The sequence below is a fragment of the Rhodnius prolixus genome, unplaced genomic scaffold, assembly GCF_049639745.1.
Source record: "Rhodnius prolixus isolate KJV_2025 unplaced genomic scaffold, Rpr scaffold_3, whole genome shotgun sequence".
Lineage (NCBI taxonomy): Eukaryota > Metazoa > Arthropoda > Insecta > Hemiptera > Reduviidae > Rhodnius > Rhodnius prolixus.
Genome location: NW_027411603.1, coordinates 53,709,829 through 53,733,076, shown reverse-complemented (window position 1 = coordinate 53,733,076; position 23,248 = coordinate 53,709,829). Strand labels below are relative to the sequence as shown.

General features: G+C 38.3%; 1 protein-coding gene across 3 annotated transcripts in view; it reads right to left on the bottom strand.

Moving 5' to 3' along the window:
* The window catches only part of LOC141453613 (protein qui-1), a 199,634-nt gene that overhangs the window by 69,907 nt on the left and 106,479 nt on the right, over nt 1-23,248 (bottom strand). For all 3 annotated transcript variants that reach the window (XM_074127038.1, XM_074127040.1, XM_074127039.1), the window contains exon 4: nt 21,279-21,401. In XM_074127038.1, the coding sequence (XP_073983139.1) occupies nt 21,279-21,401 (123 nt within the window). The remainder of the gene's footprint in view (nt 1-21,278; nt 21,402-23,248) is intronic.

Here is a 23,248-nt window from a genome sequence, read left to right as displayed (position 1 = left end):
GGAACCTGAAAAAAAAAAGTATTTTCCAAAATTTTGGCCCGTTTGCTTAACTTCCTGTTTTGGAGTGCTAGCATTGGGTGAAAGCTTCATTATAAAATGAATAAAACATTTCTATTGGTTGATAGATCCACCTCAGTGTAGTTTTCCAGACGAGTGTGATTGGCTGTGTTGCATAATGCCGCTGGTGTGAGGAATTATTTACTCTGACTAATGGAAAAACCGGGGCCCTTTTAAGCTCGCTAAATGGATTAGCGACGCCCTCCTGCAGTACTGGAGGGCCGGAAGCGAGAAAGGGCCGACCGCCAGCCAAGCCGCCGACGCTCTAGAATTACATAAAGCAATAAAGAGGTTCTTGATGAAATAAAACTCTTCAGCAATGAAGATAATGGCTACATGATTCCTTGTGATGAACCCTGACTCTCCACCTTCTTCCTCTTCCTCTTCCTCTCTAACTGCTCCTCCTCACCCTTTTCTGGAGCAGGGTTTTTTCCCCCCTCTGTCCCTGGAATCAGGGAATTAAACTTTATTTTCCTTCGCCACCGCACAATGCATGTCGTTTCAAGCTAAATTAAACATTTCTTCACATCAACAGTCAAATGTTTAGAATTGAGCAATCCAATTATCCCTACTTTTGAACACAATCAGAATAATAAAAAAATATCTAAGAATCTTATTTACAAATCAATAATGTCTCGGAGCAAGCCCAGAATTACAAAACAAATAAAAGAAATCAAATGAAGTAAATATTTAAGTTGTAACTACTTTGTATTGTGTTCGCGCCAAATTTCCAAAATTAAGTCTCCACCGGAAGCATTTCCTGGACGCTAAAAAAAAAAAAGATCATTTTTTTAGCCAGTGGCCTCAATTTCTGAGAGCATTAACAGAAATTCGCCAATGAAATACTGAAGATGTTTATAGGACAGAAATTTCAATCAAGATCTACAACAGAAATCAGGACGAACTCCACCAACATAAAAAGCAACAGCATTTCTCAGGATGGCCAACCTAACTTCGTTAACACCAAATTTAATTAAGTAGTACAGCAAACCAGAGATGGGTAATTCAACTATTCCTAATTTTCCTTCACATTACGAACTGCTGAAAGAAATTAATTAGTACAAAATAGATGGCCGTGGCTAAACAAAAGAATTTCGTAAGTAACCGGATGTGAGGATAGATAATTTTGTTTTATACTCAATGCAAACTAGATGAAATTTTGCATTAAATTTTAGAAACAGTGGAATCTGCCAGCAAACAGCGTATTCTGTTGTTAAACTATCTTATCCTTGGTTACCATCACTACAGATTTCTTTATTCTAATATATCTACAGCCAGAGTTGGGCAAAAATTAAATCAATTAAAAAACAATTGAATTAAACCGAAATTTAATTTTAATCATGATTAGTTGATTAAAATTAAATTCACTTTTAATTTAATCGCAATTTAATCAATTAAAATTTTTAATCATAACTAAAAATTAAGATTAAAATTAAATAATCAGAATTTTAATTGATTGAATTAAATTCCAAATTTAGTTTTAATCACTTTGGACGATTAAATTTTTTAATTTAATCAAAATATGAGAGATTAAATTTTTAAAACCAAACATTGCCAATGGTTAAACCAGAATCGGACCAATGCATCTTTATTCCGCCTAGCTGGTCCCTCTTCTCTATCAATATTATCACTTTTCCCAAACTTGGCACCTTCATTCTACCAGTCTAGTGACTCATCTATACCATGTTGGTGACTCTCAAGACTTACATAGGACCACCTTACACTCTCATTCAAAGTGTATAAGAGAAAAAAATTCCATACCAATACGTGGTTCACAGTGGGAGATATAGAACGGCCATAATTTTACAGAATTTCATGACCCAAAAAATTTTCAACCTTTTATATCTTCTACATTTATAGATCTGTGCACAAAATAACTATAGCTTATAATTGAGAAAAACAAAGTGTACAAGAAAACAAAATTCCATACCAATACGTGGTTCACAGTGGGAGATATAGAACGGCCACAATTTTACAGAATTTCATGACCCAAAAAATTTTCAACCTTTTATATCTTCTACATTTATAGATCTGTGCACAAAATAACTATAGCTTATAATTGAAAAAATAAAGTGTACAAGAGAACGAAATTCCATACCAATACGTGGTTCACAGTGGGAGATATAGAACGGCCACAATTTTACAGAATTTCATGACCCAAAATATTTTCAACACTTTATATCTTCTACATTTATAGATCTGTGCACAAAATAACTATAGCTTATAATTGAGAAAAACAAAGTGTACAAGAGAACAAAATTCCATACCAATACGTGGTTCACAGTGGGAGATATAGAACGGCCACAATTTTACAGAATTTCATGACCCAAAATATTTTCAACACTTTATATCTTCTACATTTATAGATCTGTGCACAAAATAACTATAGCTTATAATTGAGAAAAACAAAGTGTACAAGAGAACAAAATTCCATACCAATACGTGGTTCACAGTGGGAGATATAGAACGGCCACAATTTTACAGAATTTCATGACCCAAAATATTTTCAACACTTTATATCTTCTACATTTATAGATCTGTGCACAAAATAACTATAGCTTATAATTGAGAAAAACAAAGTGTACAAGAGAACAAAATTCCATACCAATACGTGGTTCACAGTGGGAGATATAGAACGGCCACAATTTTACAGAATTTCATGACCCAAAAAATTTTCAACCTTTTATTTCTTCTACATTTATAGATCTGTGCACAAAATAACTATAGCTTATAATTGAAAAAATAAAGTGTACAAGAGAACAAAATTCCATACCAATACGTGGTTCACAGTGGGAGATATAGAACGGCCACAATTTTACAGAATTTCATGACCCAAAATATTTTCAACACTTTATATCTTCTACATTTATAGATCTGTGCACAAAATAACTATAGCTTATAATTGAGAAAAACAAAGTGTACAAGAGAACAAAATTCCATACCAATACGTGGTTCACAGTGGGAGATATAGAACGGCCACATTTTTACAGAATTTCATGACCCAAAATATTTTCAACACTTTATATCTTCTACATTTATAGATCTGTGCACAAAATAACTATAGCTTATAATTGAGAAAAACAAAGTGTACAAGAGAACAAAATTCCATACCAATACGTGGTTCACAGTGGGAGATATAGAACGGCCACATTTTTACAGAATTTCATGACCCAAAATATTTTCAACACTTTATATCTTCTACATTTATAGATCTGTGCACAAAATAACTATAGCTTATAATTGAGAAAAACAAAGTGTACAAGAGAACAAAATTCCATACCAATACGTGGTTCACAGTGGGAGATATAGAACGGCCACATTTTTACAGAATTTCATGACCCAAAATATTTTCAACACTTTATATCTTCTACATTTATAGATCTGTGCACAAAATAACTATAGCTTATAATTGAGAAAAACAAAGTGTACAAGAGAACAAAATTCCATACCAATACGTGGTTCACAGTGGGAGATATAGAACGGCCACATTTTTACAGAATTTCATGACCCAAAATATTTTCAACACTTTATATCTTCTACATTTATAGATCTGTGCACAAAATAACTATAGCTTATAATTGAGAAAAACAAAGTGTACAAGAGAACAAAATTCCATACCAATACGTGGTTCACAGTGGGAGATATAGAACGGCCACATTTTTACAGAATTTCATGACCCAAAATATTTTCAACACTTTATATCTTCTACATTTATAGATCTGTGCACAAAATAACTATAGCTTATAATTGAGAAAAACAAAGTGTACAAGAGAACAAAATTCCATACCAATACGTGGTTCACAGTGGGAGATATAGAACGGCCACAATTTTACAGAATTTTATGACCCAAAAAATTTTCAACACTTAATATCTTCTACATTTATAGATCTGTGCACAAAATAACTATAGCTTATAATTGTGAAAAACAAAGTGTATATGAGAACAAAATTTCATACGAATTCGTGGTTCACAGTGGGAGATATAGAACGGTCATAATTTTAAAGAATTTCATGACCCAAAAAATTTTCAACCCTTTATATCTGCTACATTTATAGATCTGTGCACAAAATAACTATAGTTTATAATTGAGAAAAACAAAGTGTATAAGAGAAAAAAAATTCCGTACCAATACGTGGTTCACAGTGGGAGATATAGAACGGTCATAATTTTACAGAATTTCATGACCCAAAAAATTTTCAACCCTTTATATCTGCTACATTTATAGATCTGTACACAAAATAACTGTAGTTTTTAATTGAGAAATACAAAGTGTATAAAAGAAAAAGATTCCATATCAATACGTGGTTCACAGTGGGAGATATAGAACGGCCATAATTTTAGAGAATTTCATGACCCAAAACATTTTCAACCCTTTATATCTGCTACATTTGTAGATCTGTGCACAAAATAACTATAGTTTTTAATTGAGAAAAACGAAGTGTATAAGAGAGAAAAACTCCGTACCAATTCGTGGTTCACAGTGGGAGATATATAACGGCCACAATTTTACAGAATTTCATGACCCAAAACATTTTCAACCCTTTATATCTGCTACATTTATAGATCTGTGCACAAAATAACTAAAGTTTTTTATTGAGAAAAACAAATTGTACAAGAGAACAAAATTTCATACGAATTCGTGGTTCACAGTGGCAGATATAGAACGGTCATAATTTTACAGAATTTCATGACCCAAAAAATTTTCAACACTTTATATCTTCTACATTTATAAATCTGTGCGCAAAATAACTATAGCTTATAATTGAGAAAAACAAAGTGTACAAGAGAACAAAATTCCATACCAATACGTGGTTCACAGTGGGAGATATAGAACGGCCACAATTTTACAGAATTTCATGACCAAAAACATTTTCAACCCTTTATATCTGCTACATTTGTAGATCTGTGCACAAAATAACTATAGTTTTTAATTGAGAAAAACAAAGTGTATAAGAGAAAAAAATTCCATATCAATATGTGGTTCACAGTGGGAGATATAGAACGGCCATAATTTTACAGAATTTCATGACCCAAAACATTTTCAACCCTTTATATCTGCTACATTTATAGATCTGTGCACAAAATAACTATAGCTTATAATTGAAAAAATAAAGTGTACAAGAGAACAAAATTCCATACCAATACGTGGTTCACAGTGGGAGATATAGAACGGCCACAATTTTACAGAATTTCATGACCCAAAATATTTTCAACACTTTATATCTTCTACATTTATAGATCTGTGCACAAAATAACTATAGCTTATAATTGAGAAAAACAAAGTGTATAAGAGAACAAAATTTCATACGAATTCGTGGTTCACAGTGGGAGATATAGAACGGCCACACTTTTACAGAATTTCATGACCCAAAACATTTTCAACCCTTTATATCTGCTACATTTATAGATCTGTGCACTAAATAACTATAGCTTATAATTGAGAAAAACAAAGTGTACAAGAGAACAAAATTCCATACCAATACGTGGTTCACAGTGGGAGATATAGAACGGCCACAATTTTACAGAATTTCATGACTCAAAAAATTTTCAACCTTTTATATCTTCTACATGTATAGATCTGTGCACAAAATAACTATAGCTTATAAATGAGAAAAACAAAGTGTACAAGAGAACAAAATTCCGTACCAATACGTGGTCCCCGTAGGGGGAAGTGGACTAGCCACTTCTTCAGGGAGTTTGGCGTCCCTGCGGGTATCCCAGTCTAACAACATTTCAACACTTACACTAACACCCCTTAACACTCACACACTACACTTAGGGCCTGCAGAGGTAGTTGATGTGTGCAGCTACTTGGGTTTAGCCAACCCACAGGTAAACTCGAGCTCCCCACCACACACACTCATTTACACCTAAACACTCACACTTTACAGACGACTACACACACTGCACGAACAAGGACACGCACTCGTCGAGAGTCAGAGTATAAATATCTCTCCCTCGCGTGCCGTGGCGAGGCTTTGGGGCTAGGGTGGAAAAGAGGATCCTGGGCATTGAGGGAGACGTCGACCTGCGGGCTTCTTATCCCAACACATGTCTTCGGCCTCGGCTTCACCAGAGAGATCCACCTGGAGGATACCCCTACTTCAGGAAATCGGCTAGGGAACACTGTCTCAGACAGGTTCCTAGGGGTAGGAAGGGGGTCGCGGGGGCACGGGTCGGTACCTGGTACCGGAACGTTGTCTTCCGCGGCACCGGTCTATATTGGGGTGTGATGATCCATCCGGATAGTAACCGGATCCAATTGAGCGTCCGTGGAGGCGGGATCACGTGCTCTGATGAATCTTCGTTGATTATTATGGATAATCAATCAACCTTTTTCGGGCCTAGCCCACCAACTACCTCCCTTCACCCCACGAATCCCAATCCTTTCCTCTTACCTACATCATCCCAAATCCTCACCGTTCCTACTACCAATAATCTCCAACTCCCTAACCCTCAACCCCCTACGATGGATACTAACGGCGGAAAACTCGGCATGGACATGGACACCGATTTAGGAATATCGACAACTAGGGAGCAGATTACACTGCAACCCTATAGCCCTTCTTCCCCGCCAAGGAAGAAAGCCAAGGGTGGCCACAGGAAGGTAAGTGAATCAGGTTTTAAATTTATTAATTTAGATGAAGACAACTGGGGAAGATTTTTTGTTTTGAAAAAGAAGGAAGGAACATTTTCAAACGAATGTTCCTTTAAGCTTCATAAGTTTATTAAAAGTACTTTGGGTAAGACTAAGAGTATCAGAAAACTTAATGATGGTTCAATCTGTATTGAAGCGGATAATCGTAACCAAGTTAGAGCTATCTTAAACCTACAAAAATATATGGATACCGAATTGGAAGCTGGTCCCCATAAACGTTTAAATACTTCGCAAGGAGTGATAACTTGCAGGGACTTTCTCAATAGTAGCATAGAGGACATAAAAGAAGGACTAGCCGACCAAGGAGTTATAGAAGTGAGGAGAATAAAGAGGAGGCAAGAAGGGTCCCTAGTGGATACCGCCTCTTTGGTCCTCACTTTCGATCGTCCGCAGCCGCCGCAAATGGTAGATGCAGCCTTCTATAAATTAAAAGTGCGCCCATACATACCCTCGCCAATGAGGTGCTTTAAATGTCAAAAGTTCGGTCACACTGCTATGAGATGTAAGGCTGCAGAACCGGTGTGCATTTGTGGTAAATCTATTCATGAAGGAGATTGCACACCACCAATTACATGCGTGAACTGTGGCGGAGAACATACTGCCAGATCATCGGGGTGCCCAACTTTAGCAAGAGAAAAAGAAATACAAAAAATAAAGACTTTGCAAAACTTGCCCTACCTTGAAGCTAGGGCAATAGTGGAAAGCAAATCGTATGCGACAAAAGAAATATCCTATGCAGAAAAGATGAGGGCGCCCCTACCAGTGCCACACTCAACCGTAGCCCCTGCAAAGACCCGAATAGATCAAATAAATGGCCCTTCCTCGGCCTTAAAGGATTCTATCATCAAGGTGGGAGTAATCCCACCACCAATCCAAAACGCCCCGTTAGGGGTGCTGGTGGTTGAAAGACCACCAGAAAACATTCCCGCTACTAGCGGGAGTGACTTAAAGGTGGGATCACGCCCACCGGAAAAAATGAATCCCTCTGATGGGGAGTGGAAGGTGGTAAATCCACCAAAACGCTCCCCCAAAAAGAAAACAGCAAAACACTCTTTGCCACCCCCTTTAAAGACAAGGGGGAAAACTAAAACATTAGAGCAACAAGCGTCCTCTGAGCTTGTTGTTAGCCTTCCAAAACAGCAAAGAGAATTGATAGAGACAGACATGGATGCTTCGGAATCGGAAGGTGGTGAAAGCACCTCTTCCCTCCTTCCAAGAAGAAAGAAAAAGGGTCTGCCCAGGGGTAAAACTGGGGACGATTGTGGCACTGACTACGAGTCAGCAAAATGAAGTATATAGCTCTTCCAATTCGGTATTTATCTACAAAATATTTTAACATGTATTATCTTAAGACTTTTATCAAATGTATTGTTATTCTTGTAAATAGTCTATCCTTAGAATATAGAATATTCCTGCCAGGTCAGGCTACTAATAATACTTAAATGTGTGAGTCCATTCTTCAATGGAACATGCGGGGTTTCAAAAACAACATGGAAGGTTTGCGCAGAATTGTAGGAGAACACCGACCATTCGGGTTGTGCCTCCAAGAAACCAAGATTCGCCCAGGACAAATCATACGAATCCCTGGGTACACTGTTTACAGTAAAGAGGTGCAACCAGCCCCCGGTGGGAGGGCGCATGGCGGAGTTGCCGTCTGTGTAAGGGAAAATATCTCCAGCAGGCGGCTACCTCTTCAAACTAATTTACAAGCCGTTGCCGTGCGCCTAGCTACACCACTGCAGGTCACTTTAGTTAGTATTTACCTACCAGATATCTATTGGCGAAGAGGTGACCTGGAGAATCTACTCTCGCAACTCCCTGCACCGGTGCTGCTAATGGGTGACTTTAATTGTCACAGCACCTGGTGGGGTTCCGTCAGAACTGACGCTAGAGGTAGAGCTCTTGAGGAGATTATAGACAACGCTAACCTGATGCTCCTCAACAGCGGTGAAGTAACTCATTTTAATGCACACTCAGGAGGATTCAGTGCAATTGACCTGAGTGTGGCAACTCCCACAATTGCAATTAGACTTGAATGGACCACACTAGAAGAATTATACCACAGTGATCATTTTCCAATATTAGTAGCAAGCTCCATCTCCAGGTCAGAATACGTTATGCCCTGGAGATACGACATCAAAAGAGCAAATTGGTCTGCTTATGCTGCCAAAGTGTTGATACCACCCCTTACAGGGGATGTCAACCTTGATACAAATTTGTTTACTAAAGGATTGACTCTTGCAGCTAGCTCCACTATTCCTAGGGTGGGCGGGAAGGTCACTAGACCCCCTGTCCCCTGGTGGACTTCGGAATGTCGGGCAGCTAATGCAGCAAAAAAGCGGGCCTTAAACAGATTCAAAAGACATCCGACGGAGGGAAATCTTATAAACTTCAAAAGATTAAGAGCCAGGGAGAGGCGTATAATTAGACATGAAAAAAAGGAAACTCTCACCTCATACTTGTCAAAAATCTCCTCAACATCGACGTTGAAAGAGGTGTGGAGTAAGATAAGAGCCCTCTCTGGTGGACGTAAAACCCCGTCGATACCAGTCTTAAAAATAAATGATGTCGTCGTCACCGAGGCAGAGGAGGTCGCTGGGGCCTTGGCTAGGCATTTTTCTCAAGTGTCTGGCTCGGGGAGCTATTCGGCGGAATTCCTTCGGCGAAAAGGTGACGTGGAGCAACAGCCACTCGATTTTGATGCCGCTATCAATGAAACATACAACGAACCGCTAACCATGCACGAATTAGACAATGCCTTACAGAAATGTAAAGACTCTGCCCCAGGAGTGGATGGGATCCCATATGCAATGATCAGAAATATGGACATAAATGGGAAGGTAGGCCTCCTCCAATTGTATAACAGCATATGGGATACCGGCCAATACCCTGATGGTTGGCGGGACGCTATTATTATACCGATCCCAAAGGAAGGAAAAGACCCTAGTAACCCCTCCAGTTACAGACCTATTTCGTTGACCACCTGCTTAAGTAAGGTCCTTGAGTCTATAATTAATTATAGACTAGTGTATTTGTTAGAAACGAGAGGACTTTACAGCCAGTATCAGGCGGGATTTCGCAGATATCGTTCCACGTTGGATCAGATGAGCCGCCTCGAGATCTATGTGCAAAACGCTTTTATGCGTAGAGAACACGTGCTGGCCGTGTTCTTCGATCTCGAGAAGGCCTATGATACGACGTGGAGATATGCGATTCTGCGGAAGTGTCACGAGTGGGGACTGAGAGGGAGATTGCCGAGGTTCCTCCGTAGCTTCTTAGAACTGCGAAGGTTCCGAGTGCGACTGGGGTCGGTCCTTTCGGACCCACATGAACTACAAAATGGCATACCTCAGGGGTCGGTATTGAGCGTTACGTTGTTCACGATAGCGGTAAACAGCCTTGCTGAAGTTGTAGGTGACCCACTACAAGTATCCTTATATGTTGACGACCTCGCTATTTATTTATCAGGTAGTGATATCGATGAGGTCGGGGAAACCCTACAGCAGGCTGTAGAGAGAGTGGCTGAAGAGGCATCTAGGAACGGATTTAAATTCTCTGAAACTAAGACCGTGTGCCTTCATTTTTGTCGCCTAAGACGGAACTGTAATCCTCCGACACTGGTACTAGATGGCACACCGATCCGCTATAAAGAAAGTGTCCGTTTCCTGGGCCTCGTATTTGATAGTAGGTTGACCTGGCAGGATCACATTGATTACATTAGCACTAAAGCAAGGAGAACCCTCGATTTATTGAAGTTCCTTGGAAGATACAAATGGGGGACGGAGCGGGAAATCTTGAAAAGTATTTTTATTTCACTAACCCGTTCCAAGTTAGAATATGGAGCCCCAGTGTACAGTTCTGCGCGCAAGTCTCGCCTGAAATTATTAGATAGAATTTACAACGAAGGAATTAGATTATTCACAGGCGCCTTCCGGACTAGTCCTTTGCAAAGCCTCTATGTGGAGTCAGGGATGCATCCTCCTCAGCTGAGGAGAGAGCAGCTCACCCTGACCTACATTGCCGGAATATGGGGAAAACGTTTTCATACTTTGTTTCCTGCCATATTTGAGAGCCCACATGAAGATGAATTTAGAAGACAACGCTCGCGGACGCGCCCACTCGGGGTTCGGGCCAAAGAGCTCTTAGACACGGAAGGAGTGCAATTGTGTTCGGTGATGGATTGGGGCTTCTCGCCTTCCCCACCATGGACATTACCTTCCGCATGCGTCCGCATGGACCTGGCAATATTTAAAAAAGATGAAACACCACCCGTCGTTTACAGACAAAGACTTCTAGAGCTTTTAAACTTTTATTATGACTTCCGACCGATCTTTACAGACGGCTCGAAGGTAAACGACGGAGTTGGAAGTGCCTTGTACACGGAGGGAGTCACCCTCAGTTGGACACTCCCGCATTTTGCGACCGTGTACACGGCTGAGATTTATGCTATTTGCCAGGCCATAGAGTTCATTAAAAGAAATTATTGCACAAAAGCATTAATACTTACCGACTCCTTAAGTGCAATAATGGCTCTCCGGGATAGATTCTCGACAGACCCAATGGTCATGAAGATATACTATTTATTGTCCGAGCTAAGCATACATGGTCGAAGGGTGGTGTTCGCCTGGGTGCCGGGCCACATTGGCGTGTCCGGAAATGAAAGGGCGGACGAGGCTGCAAAACGAGCAGCCTCTACACAAACTAGCCATACCATCCTTGTTCGGCCCACTGACTTACAAATATACATGAAAAATATTATAAATAACAAGTGGCAAAGTCAGTGGGATAATATTGACGAAAAACTTAAAGAATTTAAACCATGTGTGCGAAATGCTAAAGTCGAGAACTACCCGCGGCATGAATCTGTAATTTTAACGAGGCTAAGGATTGGGCATACACGTGTGACACATGGGTACCTCCTCATTGCCGAAAGAAGGCCGAGGTGCCCGAGATGCCGAGAAAGGCTGACAGTGTCGCACGTGTTGGAAGGGTGTCAGGCACTGCGAACACAGAGAGAAACAGCAGGTCTGCCACATGACCAGCGCGCAATTCTCCAAGAGGGTTCTCCTTATGTAAGGAGGCTATTTGATTTCTTAAAAAATATAAATTATTATAATAAAATTTAGGTATAGATTAGGTTAGCTTATAGTTTAGTTCTTATAAAGGGGAAAGGAATATCGAGTACTTTCCCCTTGTATGAATGAGTAGTATGTTCTTTTTAATAGCGTGAGTGTATTTATTGACATGAAAGTATTTATTGGCGTGAATGTATTTATTGGCATGAAAGTATTTATTGGCGTGAATGTATTTATTAGCGTGAATGTATTTATTGGCATGAATGATTTTATCAGTGTACGTGTATTTATTACGAGAATGTTGGTATGAATGTTAGATTTAGTTTTTTTTTTAATTCGGGGTTGAAAGAAATTTATAAAAGTATTTCAACCCCCCTTAGATTTAAATTCATTTAGGATTAGGTCACTTTTAGAGTGTGCAGGAACATTTGTTAAAAGTACTGCACACTTGAGTTAGATTCTACGAAATAGCCTCCTTAGGATAGACTATGTACATAATCTAGATTAAGCGTTATTACATATGTCATATATAATGTATTTGTATATTATTATGTATTATTATATAAATCGTTACAATTTTGTTTATTAATAGTTAAAGCAAAACCCAAAGTACTTTTAATTGCTTGAATTTTGGATAAACGTCAGCTTATGAAAATAAGGGATGGTACCATCGGCCAAATCGCATTCCCCCTCGTCGGCTAGACCGATGATGTAAGAGGGGAGCGCGGTCTGCTTCCGTTTGCCTAGGCTCCACCCTGCCTTGCTGAGCAAGATATGTGTGTGGCAGCCCGATAGGACAATAGGGTACCATCCCAGCTCTAGTGGCCTTCATGTGAGAAAAGAAACTGTGAGCAGGCGCTAATGGCCACAGACGTCGATGCGCCAAAAAAAAAAAAAAAAAAAAAAAAAAAAATACGTGGTTCACAGTGGGAGATATAGAACGGCCACAATTTTACAGAATTTCATGACCCAAAAAATTTTCAACCTTTTATATCTTCTACATTTATAGATCTGTGCACAAAATAACTATAGCTTATAATTGAGAAAAACAAAGTATACAAGAGAACAAAATTCCATACCAATACGTGGTTCACAGTGGGAGATATAGAACGGCCACAATTTTACAGAATTTCATGACCCAAAAATTTTTTAACCTTTTATATCTTCTACATTTATAGATCTGTGCACAAAATAACTATAGCTTATAATTGAGAAAAACAAAGTATACAAGAGAACAAAATTCCATACCAATACGTGGTTCACAGTGGGAGATATAGAACAGTCATAATTTTACAGAATTTCATGACCCAAAAAATTTTCAACCCTTTATATCTTCTACATTTATAGATCTGTGCACAAATTAACTATAGCTTATAATTGAGAAAAACAAAGTGTACAAGAGAACAAAATTTCATACGAATACGTGGTTCACAGTGGGAGATATAGAACGGCCACAATTTTACAGAATTTCATGACCCAAAAAATTTTCAACCTTTTATATCAGTGGTTCTTAACCTTTTCATACACGCGGAACACAATTATATGTATATATTTTTCTCGCGAAACACTAACATTAAATAATTTGAAATTCGGTATTTAGCAAGAACTTAAAATTAAATTCAAATTAAAAAATGGAACAATTTTTTGTTTTCGTATCTTTTCTAAGTTTCTAAATTTCAAGACATTTAAAATTGAAATTTCGCGGAACACTTGGACCATATTCGCGGTACACCGTTTAAGAACCTCTGGTCTAGAGACTCGTGAAGAAGTCCAAGTCTACAAAAATTAACCGAAATGTATTTATTGAAGACGCTTAGAAAAAGGGCCTCGCCAAAACGTGGTTCGAACCATTGGTTGAAAAGCCATAAAAGTGGATGATTAAATTAGTTTGATTAACGATTAAATCTGAAATTTAATTGATTTAAATAATTGTCATATGATTAAAATTACGATTAAATTCGCCGATTAAATTCTGATTAAAATTAAAAATAAATTTCATCAATTAAAAAATTTAATCAATTAAATTTAGAATTTAATTGTTTTTTTAATCAGTGCCCAACTCTGTCTACAGCATCTTATCCTCAAACTTTACTTCCATTTCTCCCCCCTCCCCTACCATAAATTTTCGATTATTATATGTTTACAGCTGAATCTACTCTAACTTCAAAACTACAACACTTCAATTTCAAAAACTGTAACAAGATGAAATTTTTAAAACAGCTCATTTCGTTCGGTTATGCGTAGAATTAAAATTGAGGATACGATAAATTTATTAAAGCTGATAAATTTTCGGGAATTTAGGTGTTTCATTTACAATTTCACGATTATTTATCGATTAGTGGTTATTACAGTCGTAATAGTTTCTTCCGCCACTTTTTGCTGTTTTACACTCGGTGCAGAGAAATTTGCAACCGTCTCCCGCCATTTTCTATGTACTTTAGACACAATTCCTTTTTCCCTTTTCTCTCGCTTCTTCCTTGATTTTCTGATTTCTCGTATTTATTTTTCTCTTCCTTTTCACTTCAAGATTATCCTATTACTTTTTTATTGGAATTCTTAGCCGTTCTAAACGAAGTGCCATTTATCACACCGCCCTCTTGCAGTAGAACTAGAATTAGTCACTTCGAGAGATTCCTGTGACGTAGTGTTCCCACTCAGACACCCGTTCATATGGTCTGGAACGTAACGATTCTCTTAAAATTATTTTGCTACAACGAACCAATTTTAATACGAAATAACATTCAGTAAAAATTCGTTATTTAAAAAAGCCTTAGTCTTGTGAATGTTCACACAGCAGATTTATTGATCAATGATTCTCGCATAAATTAGGATCTCAAAATAAAGAATTAATGCTTGAAATTGAGCCCCCCCCAATTGTTAATTAGCCTAAAATTAGCCAAACATTTTAATGAATTCTGAGTTAGTTCTTAAGTAGTATACTAAATGAAAATCGTATTTATAAATTGTGTTCTGAATTCCTGATTACTGTTTGATGAACTTCCAAATTCCAGGAGAACATGATACCAGAGACTAATACGAGATAAAAACTTTCTGTATTTTTGATGAGCTCCTAATTGGATGAAAGTGCTTTACCACCAGAATCAATAATTACAGAAGAGTGAATTAATTAGTGATGAAACTTTTAGTTCACGGCCATGGCGAACTGCAACTTTATACAAACGTGTTGAAAATATGAAAGGCAAAGTTATGTAAATATGGATTAAAAGATTAGAATTCCGGTTTCTGTTTTTTTTTTCTTTATTTCCGTTTTTAAGTTGAATCTGAAAGAACAACTAAAAAATGCTCAAATAGTTGCAGAACCATTCTTTTCCATTTAAGGACGTCACTGGATTTACTAAAGTTAGTGGCTGTGATCACACACAGAAATCCTGCTAAGAACTACAGTCAACGAAATCTCTTGTGGTTTTACTAAAAGATAACAGTGGTTACGGAGGAATGCAGAAGGAGTCCTTAGTTCGCTCTCAATTCCTTAGTCTAGGATTAAGAGTGGTGGTAATTAGTTGCTTCCTGGAAGGTCTTAGGATGAGAAAGAACAAAGATTCTGAACTGACAAACCTAAAACTGGTTGAATAGGGCTAACTTCCTTTTCCTTTTTTAATTAATTTACGGGGGGTTAATCCAATTTACTTTAAGCGCGCATTGTAAAGCCTAGTTTACCGAGTGCAAGTCCAAATTAACTACCGCTCTCTACAATTAACAAAGGTTTTATGTGTTTTGCATTTACATCTTAATTAAGTTATATTGTTTTTGTTTGAGTATGTTCGTCTCGGTCTATAGGCGCATGTGCAGTCCTTCCGTACCAACTAAAATATCTGGAGCTGACTTTACTTCCGGTTTCTGTCGCATTACTATTTACCACTGGAGATCTCGGGTTGGAATCCCGAGTGATGGTCCATGTATTTTCCCTTACAGCTCGCTTTGCGGTGTTCTCTCTTTCTCTCGTTGTAGACAACATTGTCTGAAAACCGGCAAAGCCTAGAAAGGACTCCAGAAATTTTGTTTAAATCATTAGCGTCCAGCGTTTTTTTTTTTGGGCGCCACCCGAACAGCGTTCTCTCGTTATAATAAAACATTTGCTTCTACCGGAGCTGTAAAAGGCTCCTATGGAGAGAAAAAGTAAATGCAGGCAGCAGGAGTGGAAAAACCTGGTCTTTCTTACTAGAACAACTAGTTAGAAGGTGGGCATTACTTCTGATCACAGAATGGGATTCTTTAACTGAGCGAGCTGGGTCAGGAAAAGTTGAAAACGGCCTCTTGAATACTGTGTTTTATATCTTGGCTGTGTTCCGGTATAAGATCTTTGGCACCCGGAGAATAGGGTAGATCACATTTAAAAAAAAAAGAATAATAGGCATGAGCCTATATCTTTTGAAGAGGGATGGCTTTTAGACATTGTGAAGGGTTACAATGAGGCGCGTAGAGGTTGTGTAGGGTTACAATAAGGCACCTAGGGGTTGTGAAGGGTTACAATTGCCGTGACTTGGGCAATAGAATTTGGCACTTAGTAAATTTGACAATTACAAATAAAACTAAAAGTAAAGTAATCGCCTCATTTTTCCAGGTAGGGCCTGACGTCCAGCTACCGATTACGTGTATTGAACGGAGGCGGAAACAAATACTTTACTGTTTACACGCGGGATCTAAAATCGGCATTTCCAACTCAGTATTGAGGCTTCACAACCACTGCAACAACATCCACCCCCCATTACAAACAATAGAGTGACGGACACCTGTTTGTTTTGATATATTCCATTCTTGTAGTGAAGTTATTACTTACGACTCAAGGAGATTGAATTGAATAACAATTCTGTGAGAGAGATTAGGAAGGATTCCAGAACTGGAGGAGTGTGGAGTTCGCGGCGGAAGTAGTGTAAGTGATAAAAGAGCGGCCGTAAATCTCTGACAGGAAATAGCGGCCGATGTAGGAACAGCCAGGGTTAGCTCTGTATCTGCGAGCCCATAAAGTTTTGTGTTTTTGGACGCAGATATCACGTGCAGCAGGAACGTAGTACAGCTTTTAAAACTGGCGATATTACTCCCCGAACCCCTCGGGCGCACCTGACTGGACTGGAATTATTGTCCCCCATTCTGGGACGCCTATATCATTTGCTCCATTCAGCTGAGATTTTTTACCACTAACACCATCCATAACAATTTTATTCCAGGGAATCTTTTTTTAGGATGTGAATCTCCGGGCTTGACTTACAACCTTTTATTGAATTTTACCCAACTTTTGAAGAAACTCTTTGACTAGTTAGTAGTTCTGAGTAAATTTTTATAAGAATATTTAATTAAATTTGCTTTTTGGAATTTAGTGATTCGATCCAGCTCTCAGTGGAGTCTGCCTGGAGATGTTAAATTTTGTTACAAACTTTTCTAAGCGTAAGTTTGCCTCCGTCAAAGAAGTTTACCTTCTGCAGAAAGTTATGACCACTTTGCTAAACTTTACCTGTCTCTTTGAACAAGCTGTAACTTGGGCGAGATAAAATTAGACGTAAGAAGCTGTCTCGTCCAGCTGTGAAGGTCAAGGATGAATCCAGGGCAGCATCTCCAGTAATATTATCCACTTCTACATTTAATAAAATTTGATGAGAGGTTCCAGTCTTAGTTTCAGGCATTAAAAACAAAGGTGCCACCCGCACGACTTCCTCTTATTATCGCCGTCTAAGATTCTTACTGGAAATCCAAGGTTATATACCCATGAAGGAAGTAATTATTTCTATCATTTTCATTAACTTATCCAGCACAAGCTCTTGTTTCTAAAAATTCAATTGAAAAAGAATATTTCCTTGACAGAACGGATGACAGCAGAAAGACATCCTCAGAAAGATAGCCTGAGAAAGGAAAGAAGTAGGAGTAGAATTAGAGCACAATAACATGCTTGTTTACCAGAGTATGGAGGAATATTTATTGGAAGTTGAGAAATCAGTAAGAAGTTGGTGTGGAAGGTCGGCCTCTGGAGGCGGTGATAAATTGGCCTAGCCACCCTCGTCATTTTGGAAAACTGATATTCCCAGAGTGGACTGGGCAGAGTCGCCCCGTTATCTTGCTAAAGTAGTTTCTCTTCTCGGCCACACAGAAACTAATAGTTTGAAAAGAAGAATTCCGCTTCGCAGACGCCATTTCTTCCCCTCTCCTTTAATCCATATATTGTTAGTTTGGTGTGACTGTTATTAATCATAATCTATCAAATATACTTTGATGGATTTGATAAATAACAATCAAAACCAATGATCCATTTATTGGTTGAAATAATGAATAATTTTAACTTTTTTTTGACGTGAATACCTAAGTCTTTAAATTTGCTATCATATGGAAGCAATCCAAAAAACCTAATAACAAAATCGGGGGATACAGTTTGGCATTATAGTTTCGAATCTATCGTCTACATCCAAAATTAAATTAGACCACTGGATAGCTAAAGGATCAAAGAATTCATTACGATAGGCGAGGCCGCCATTTTGAGATCATTTTGCTGCTTATCGAGATTTTCAATTAGTACTCGTATAACTTTTGACTCGGAAAAGCTACGATGTTCGTTTAAGTTTTAATCGTCAGCTGTCGCCACAATCTATCGATTGTATACAAAACATTAGTGTAAAATAGTGACAGTGAATATAATAAGGTGTTAGAATAAAAAAAATATTATCAAAAGTATATAATGTCGGCCTATACGCGTCGAAAAGCCAAAACCAAATACAGAGATCGTATACGGTTGGAAAGGGCTTCTCTAGAACAATCGAATGGAAATAATAAAACACCATATGACCGAGTCAAGCTGTGCCGGGAACGTAAAAGAATGAATGCAGCCGAGCGGATCAACGACGAGTACATCTGCAGCAGGGGCGGTTGAAATTATGCAAGTGGATGATGAAATCGCTTCTACATCGACAACGGATTATGAAGACACATTGGGCAGCAGCTAGTGCACGTTTCACTAGGACGTTTGTCAACAATCCATTCGGACATAAATTCATTTTATATAAAAAATATGACCCGTTACGTAAACGTATTCACGTACGACACACGGCCGTGGTCCATGACACAGCCACAGTTGTTTTTTTTATTAGGGATAGGTTTCCTGCATCAACATTTTGGGTCAAATCAAAAATTTTTGTTCCCGAGGTACCAAGGGCACACTACTGGATAAGAATTGAGAGTAACTGGTCCAGATTATGTGCTTTTACTTCGTCAGTTTCACTGCCTCCCTCAAGAAGGGCAGATGTGAGAGGTAATAACTAAAAATAGGAAATTCGTACAACATCCAGTTACACAGAATCAGAGGATGTAAACAAAGCCAAAAATGTTGCTGATAAAGTGGCGAAAGTAGGTCAGATACAAAAGCAGAGTAAACCAAACAACGTTATAATAAATAAATATTGAAATTTCCACCTACACAGGGCGCTCAGCTGACTAAGTTAAATAATCAGCGAGTGTTGTTTGGGAAATCGAAAAGGAAAAGGCTATTGTTTAAAGTTTGGCAAACTTGACTGAGGAAGAAGGGCTGTGAGTTTCGAGCTGGGTTGCTGCCTCTCTTTTCCAGTATCTCTGCCGGTAAAATGCCCCGTCGGCGTCTTCTCCAGTTCATTGTAGCTCAAACTTTTCTATTCTACAATTACAACTGTTGTTTTCATTAACGATGTCGAAACTTTTCAACTAGCAAAGTTGCTTTTCTCACTGGGAAATGTGGTGTTTTAATTTTGCCGCGAGTTTGCCTAAATCTCAACAATTTGAGCTTAAATATTCACTGTAGTTGCAAACTAGCATGCACCACTTTGTACTGTCACAGTTTCGTACTGTTATAGATTCGTACGGTGATAGATTCGTTTAGCCACAGATTCGTACTGTTACAGATTCGTACTGTCATAGAATCGTACTGTCATAGATTCGTTTAGTCATAGATTCGTTTAGTCATAAATTCGTTTAGCCACAGATTCGTACTGTTACAGATTCGTACTGTCATAGAATCGTACTGTTACAGATTCGTACTGTCATAGAATCGTACTGTCATAGATTCGTACTGTCATAGATTCGTACTGTCATAGATCCGTTTAGTCATAGATTCGTACTGTTATAGATTCGTACTGTCATAGATTCGTTCAGTCATAGATTCGTACTGTCATAGATTCGTACTGTCATATCATAAATTCGTTTAGCCACAGATTCGTACTGTCATAGAATCGTACTGACATAGATTCGTTTAGTCATAGATTCGTACTTTCATAGATTCGTACTGTCATAGATTCGTTCAGTCATAAATTCGTACTGTCATAGTTTTTTCCCTATTATCATACGGAGATCTGTTTACCTCAAGTTTTTGGGTTTTGAATTGTACTTTTTTAGTGTTTGTACTTACTTTCAGCTAGTTAATGTGATATATAAAATTAGATTATCATGTTTTTTTAGTTTTTAACGGTTCAGTAGTCAGACTAGTTATTAGTCGAAACCAACTGTGCCTGGAACCGTCTTAGAGGATTGGACGGATGTATGTTTGTGAGTAGATTGCTGCTCGAGGATTTGGAGGAATTTAGTGTTGCAAGGATGGAAAATTTTACGTAAAAATTATGTCTAGAAGTCTGTACCAGTGGCAAAGGATTAAACAGAAACCTCCCAAAGGGTTTCTTTCTTGGACAGTACATTTGTTTGGTTCAAACCCTTTCCCAACCAATAGTTGCAGATATTCTCCTCATCCTCCAATACCTCCTTAAATACTCTTTCTTCTTTTTACTAACTTCTTAAGCTAAAGTAGAAGCCATGAAGGTTAACTGTAAGCTAATGCAGCGTCGAACATTTTGACGAAAAGTTAAGAAAAAAACAAAAAAATAAAAAGTTAAATTGCAATTCCACATTTGGCGAAAACATTGAGTGGTCGTCTAGAATTGTGTGAAAAAGCAATAACCAGGGAAATTCTCATGTATTTTCCACGGAGAATAAAACTAAAGAACATAACTCTTACCAGAAATAATGAACATGTGGGGTTGGGCAAGATTTATTAGATTGCAAATATTTGTCGAAACTGGGCGTTCTGCTAGACTAGATCTCTGTCTGGAGGAATGTACTCGTAGCTTGTTTGCGGCGGCTGTCAATATGAAGTATGGAATTAGAAGCAATGAGCCCGGCCGAGGACGAGGGGGCTGTAGATCTTCAGTAACTAGGTCCTGGGGAATGCCGACAAGCGGCCCTATTTATCAGCCCTAGGAATCATCACTAACCCCTTACACATACACTCTCTCCAAGTTTACGTTTACTATATTGTTTCCCCAGTGATCGATTCCTACTGTATTTATTTGAGACAATAACAATTTAATTGCTGTAGCAAGGTGAATAGTTCTTCCCACACTTGCGCAGATAGCGTTGCTGTCAATAAAATTCCAATTTCGTGAACAGCCTCCTGAGGGCCGGGAAAATAGTTTTGTTTTCCCCCTTTTATCTTTTTACAACTTGTTGAAGATCAATTTTCCACTTACCAAATAGAAGCAGCCGCGAGATATTTTATGGCATTCTTTAATTTCATGGATATGGTCGCCAAACTGGAAAGGATTGGCCAGTGGATCTTTGTCCGTTCCAAAATGCATATCCACCAGTTCCACCTGGAAAATAAATAATAAATATTTCATTAAATAAATAAAATATAGACCAATATTGAATGTTATCACTTTAAAGAGAAGACGTTTAAAGTTTGGTGTTCCAAATATAAAAGATTTTACACGCGACACAGGTGGTGGCACCTGCTTGTCGCTTGACTGCATCGTAAATCTTACTCTCTAGTTTGACCCAATTTCCAAGTGATTGCCTCAGGTAACCTCTGCAGGCCTGCATATGAAATTGCCTCAGGTAACCTCTGCAGGCCTGCATACCACGGTATTCTTTTCCGTCATAATGTCCATCACAAACTTATGGACTGACAACTACACCACCATTTGCTGATTCAAGGCACTTTTACCAATCTTCGTCATTGTCAGTGTTCGCTTAGGGGTTTTTTTTTTGTATCGCCCCCAAATTTCTTTTCTTTAAGAGAAAACTGAATGATACAAAATATGATCTGAGTAAGCTGGACATCCGTTTGGATATTACGAACAACTAAATGCGGAACGTACCAATCTGTGGTGTGAACAGTCATCGACTTTCCTCTTTCCGGTTGCGTGTTTACAAACTTCCGGTTGTGGAATTCTCTTCAAAATTTATCATTTCTATTAAACTTTGCTTAACAAGAGACAAGGCCAAGCTATTATTTCCTGTAAAAATGGTACGTTAGAGGGAACCTAACCTTTCGTCGTTTCCGCAAAAGCCTTTAATACTGATTTCCTGTTTGGGGGGTTTGGTTTTCATAATTGACACACTAGCAATACAATTTAACCTCCTTTACTATAGATAGTACACAGTCATGTGTGCTTAATACGTCTGTACTTAATGCAGCAAATGGTTCTTTAAAAGAGATCCCACCAAAATCCTCTCTTCCGGAACTTTAATTGTATTCTCTGGGAAAATTGGTCTCCTATTTGTACCACAGGACATTTGCTATAAATTATCAAACAGGAAAGTTACGGCAAAATGCTCAAATCTTTGCGCTACGTTAAGTAACATTAGAGCAGTAAGTGGTTAATGGAATACGTTAATGGAAAATATAAAGAAACTCGTGGCAGCCATTTTAAACAAAATGTTGAAAAATAAGTAACGCGGTACTTCCGGTTTAATGATTCGGGTGGCAGTGAGTTAAAGTCGCATTTCCTGTTAGGAACACAATCAGTAGAATATTTAGTTTCATGCGTTTTTTTATTTTTATTTTTTTTTTGACGTGAATACGTCTTTAAATTTGCTACCATATGGAGGCAATCCAAAAAACCTAATGATAACAAAATCGGGGGATACAGTTTGGCATTATAGTTTCGAATCTATCGTCTACATCCAAAATTAAATTAGACCACTGGATAGCCAAAGGATCAAAGAATTCATTACGATAAGCGAGGACTGTGACGCATCGCGCGCGGTGGAGGGGGAAGCGCCGCCATTTTGAGATCATTTTGCTGCGTATCGAGATTTGCAATTAGTATATAACTTTTGACTCGGAGAAGCTACGGTGTTCGTTTAAGTTTTAATCGTCAGCTGTCGTCACAATCTATCGATTGTATATAAAACATTGGTGTAAAATAGTGACAGTGAATATAATAAGGTGTTAGAATAAAAAAATATTATCAAAAATATATAATGTCGGCCTATACGCGTCGAAAAGTCAAAACCAATTACAGAGATCGTGTACGGTTGGAAAGCGCTTCTCAAGAACAATCGAATGGCAATAATAAAACACCATATGACCGAGTCAAGCTGTACCGGGAACGTAAAAGAATGAATACGGCCAAGCGGATCAACGACGGTGTCCAGTATATCTGCAGCTGGGGCGGTTGAAATTATGCAAGTATGATGATGAAATCGCTTCTAC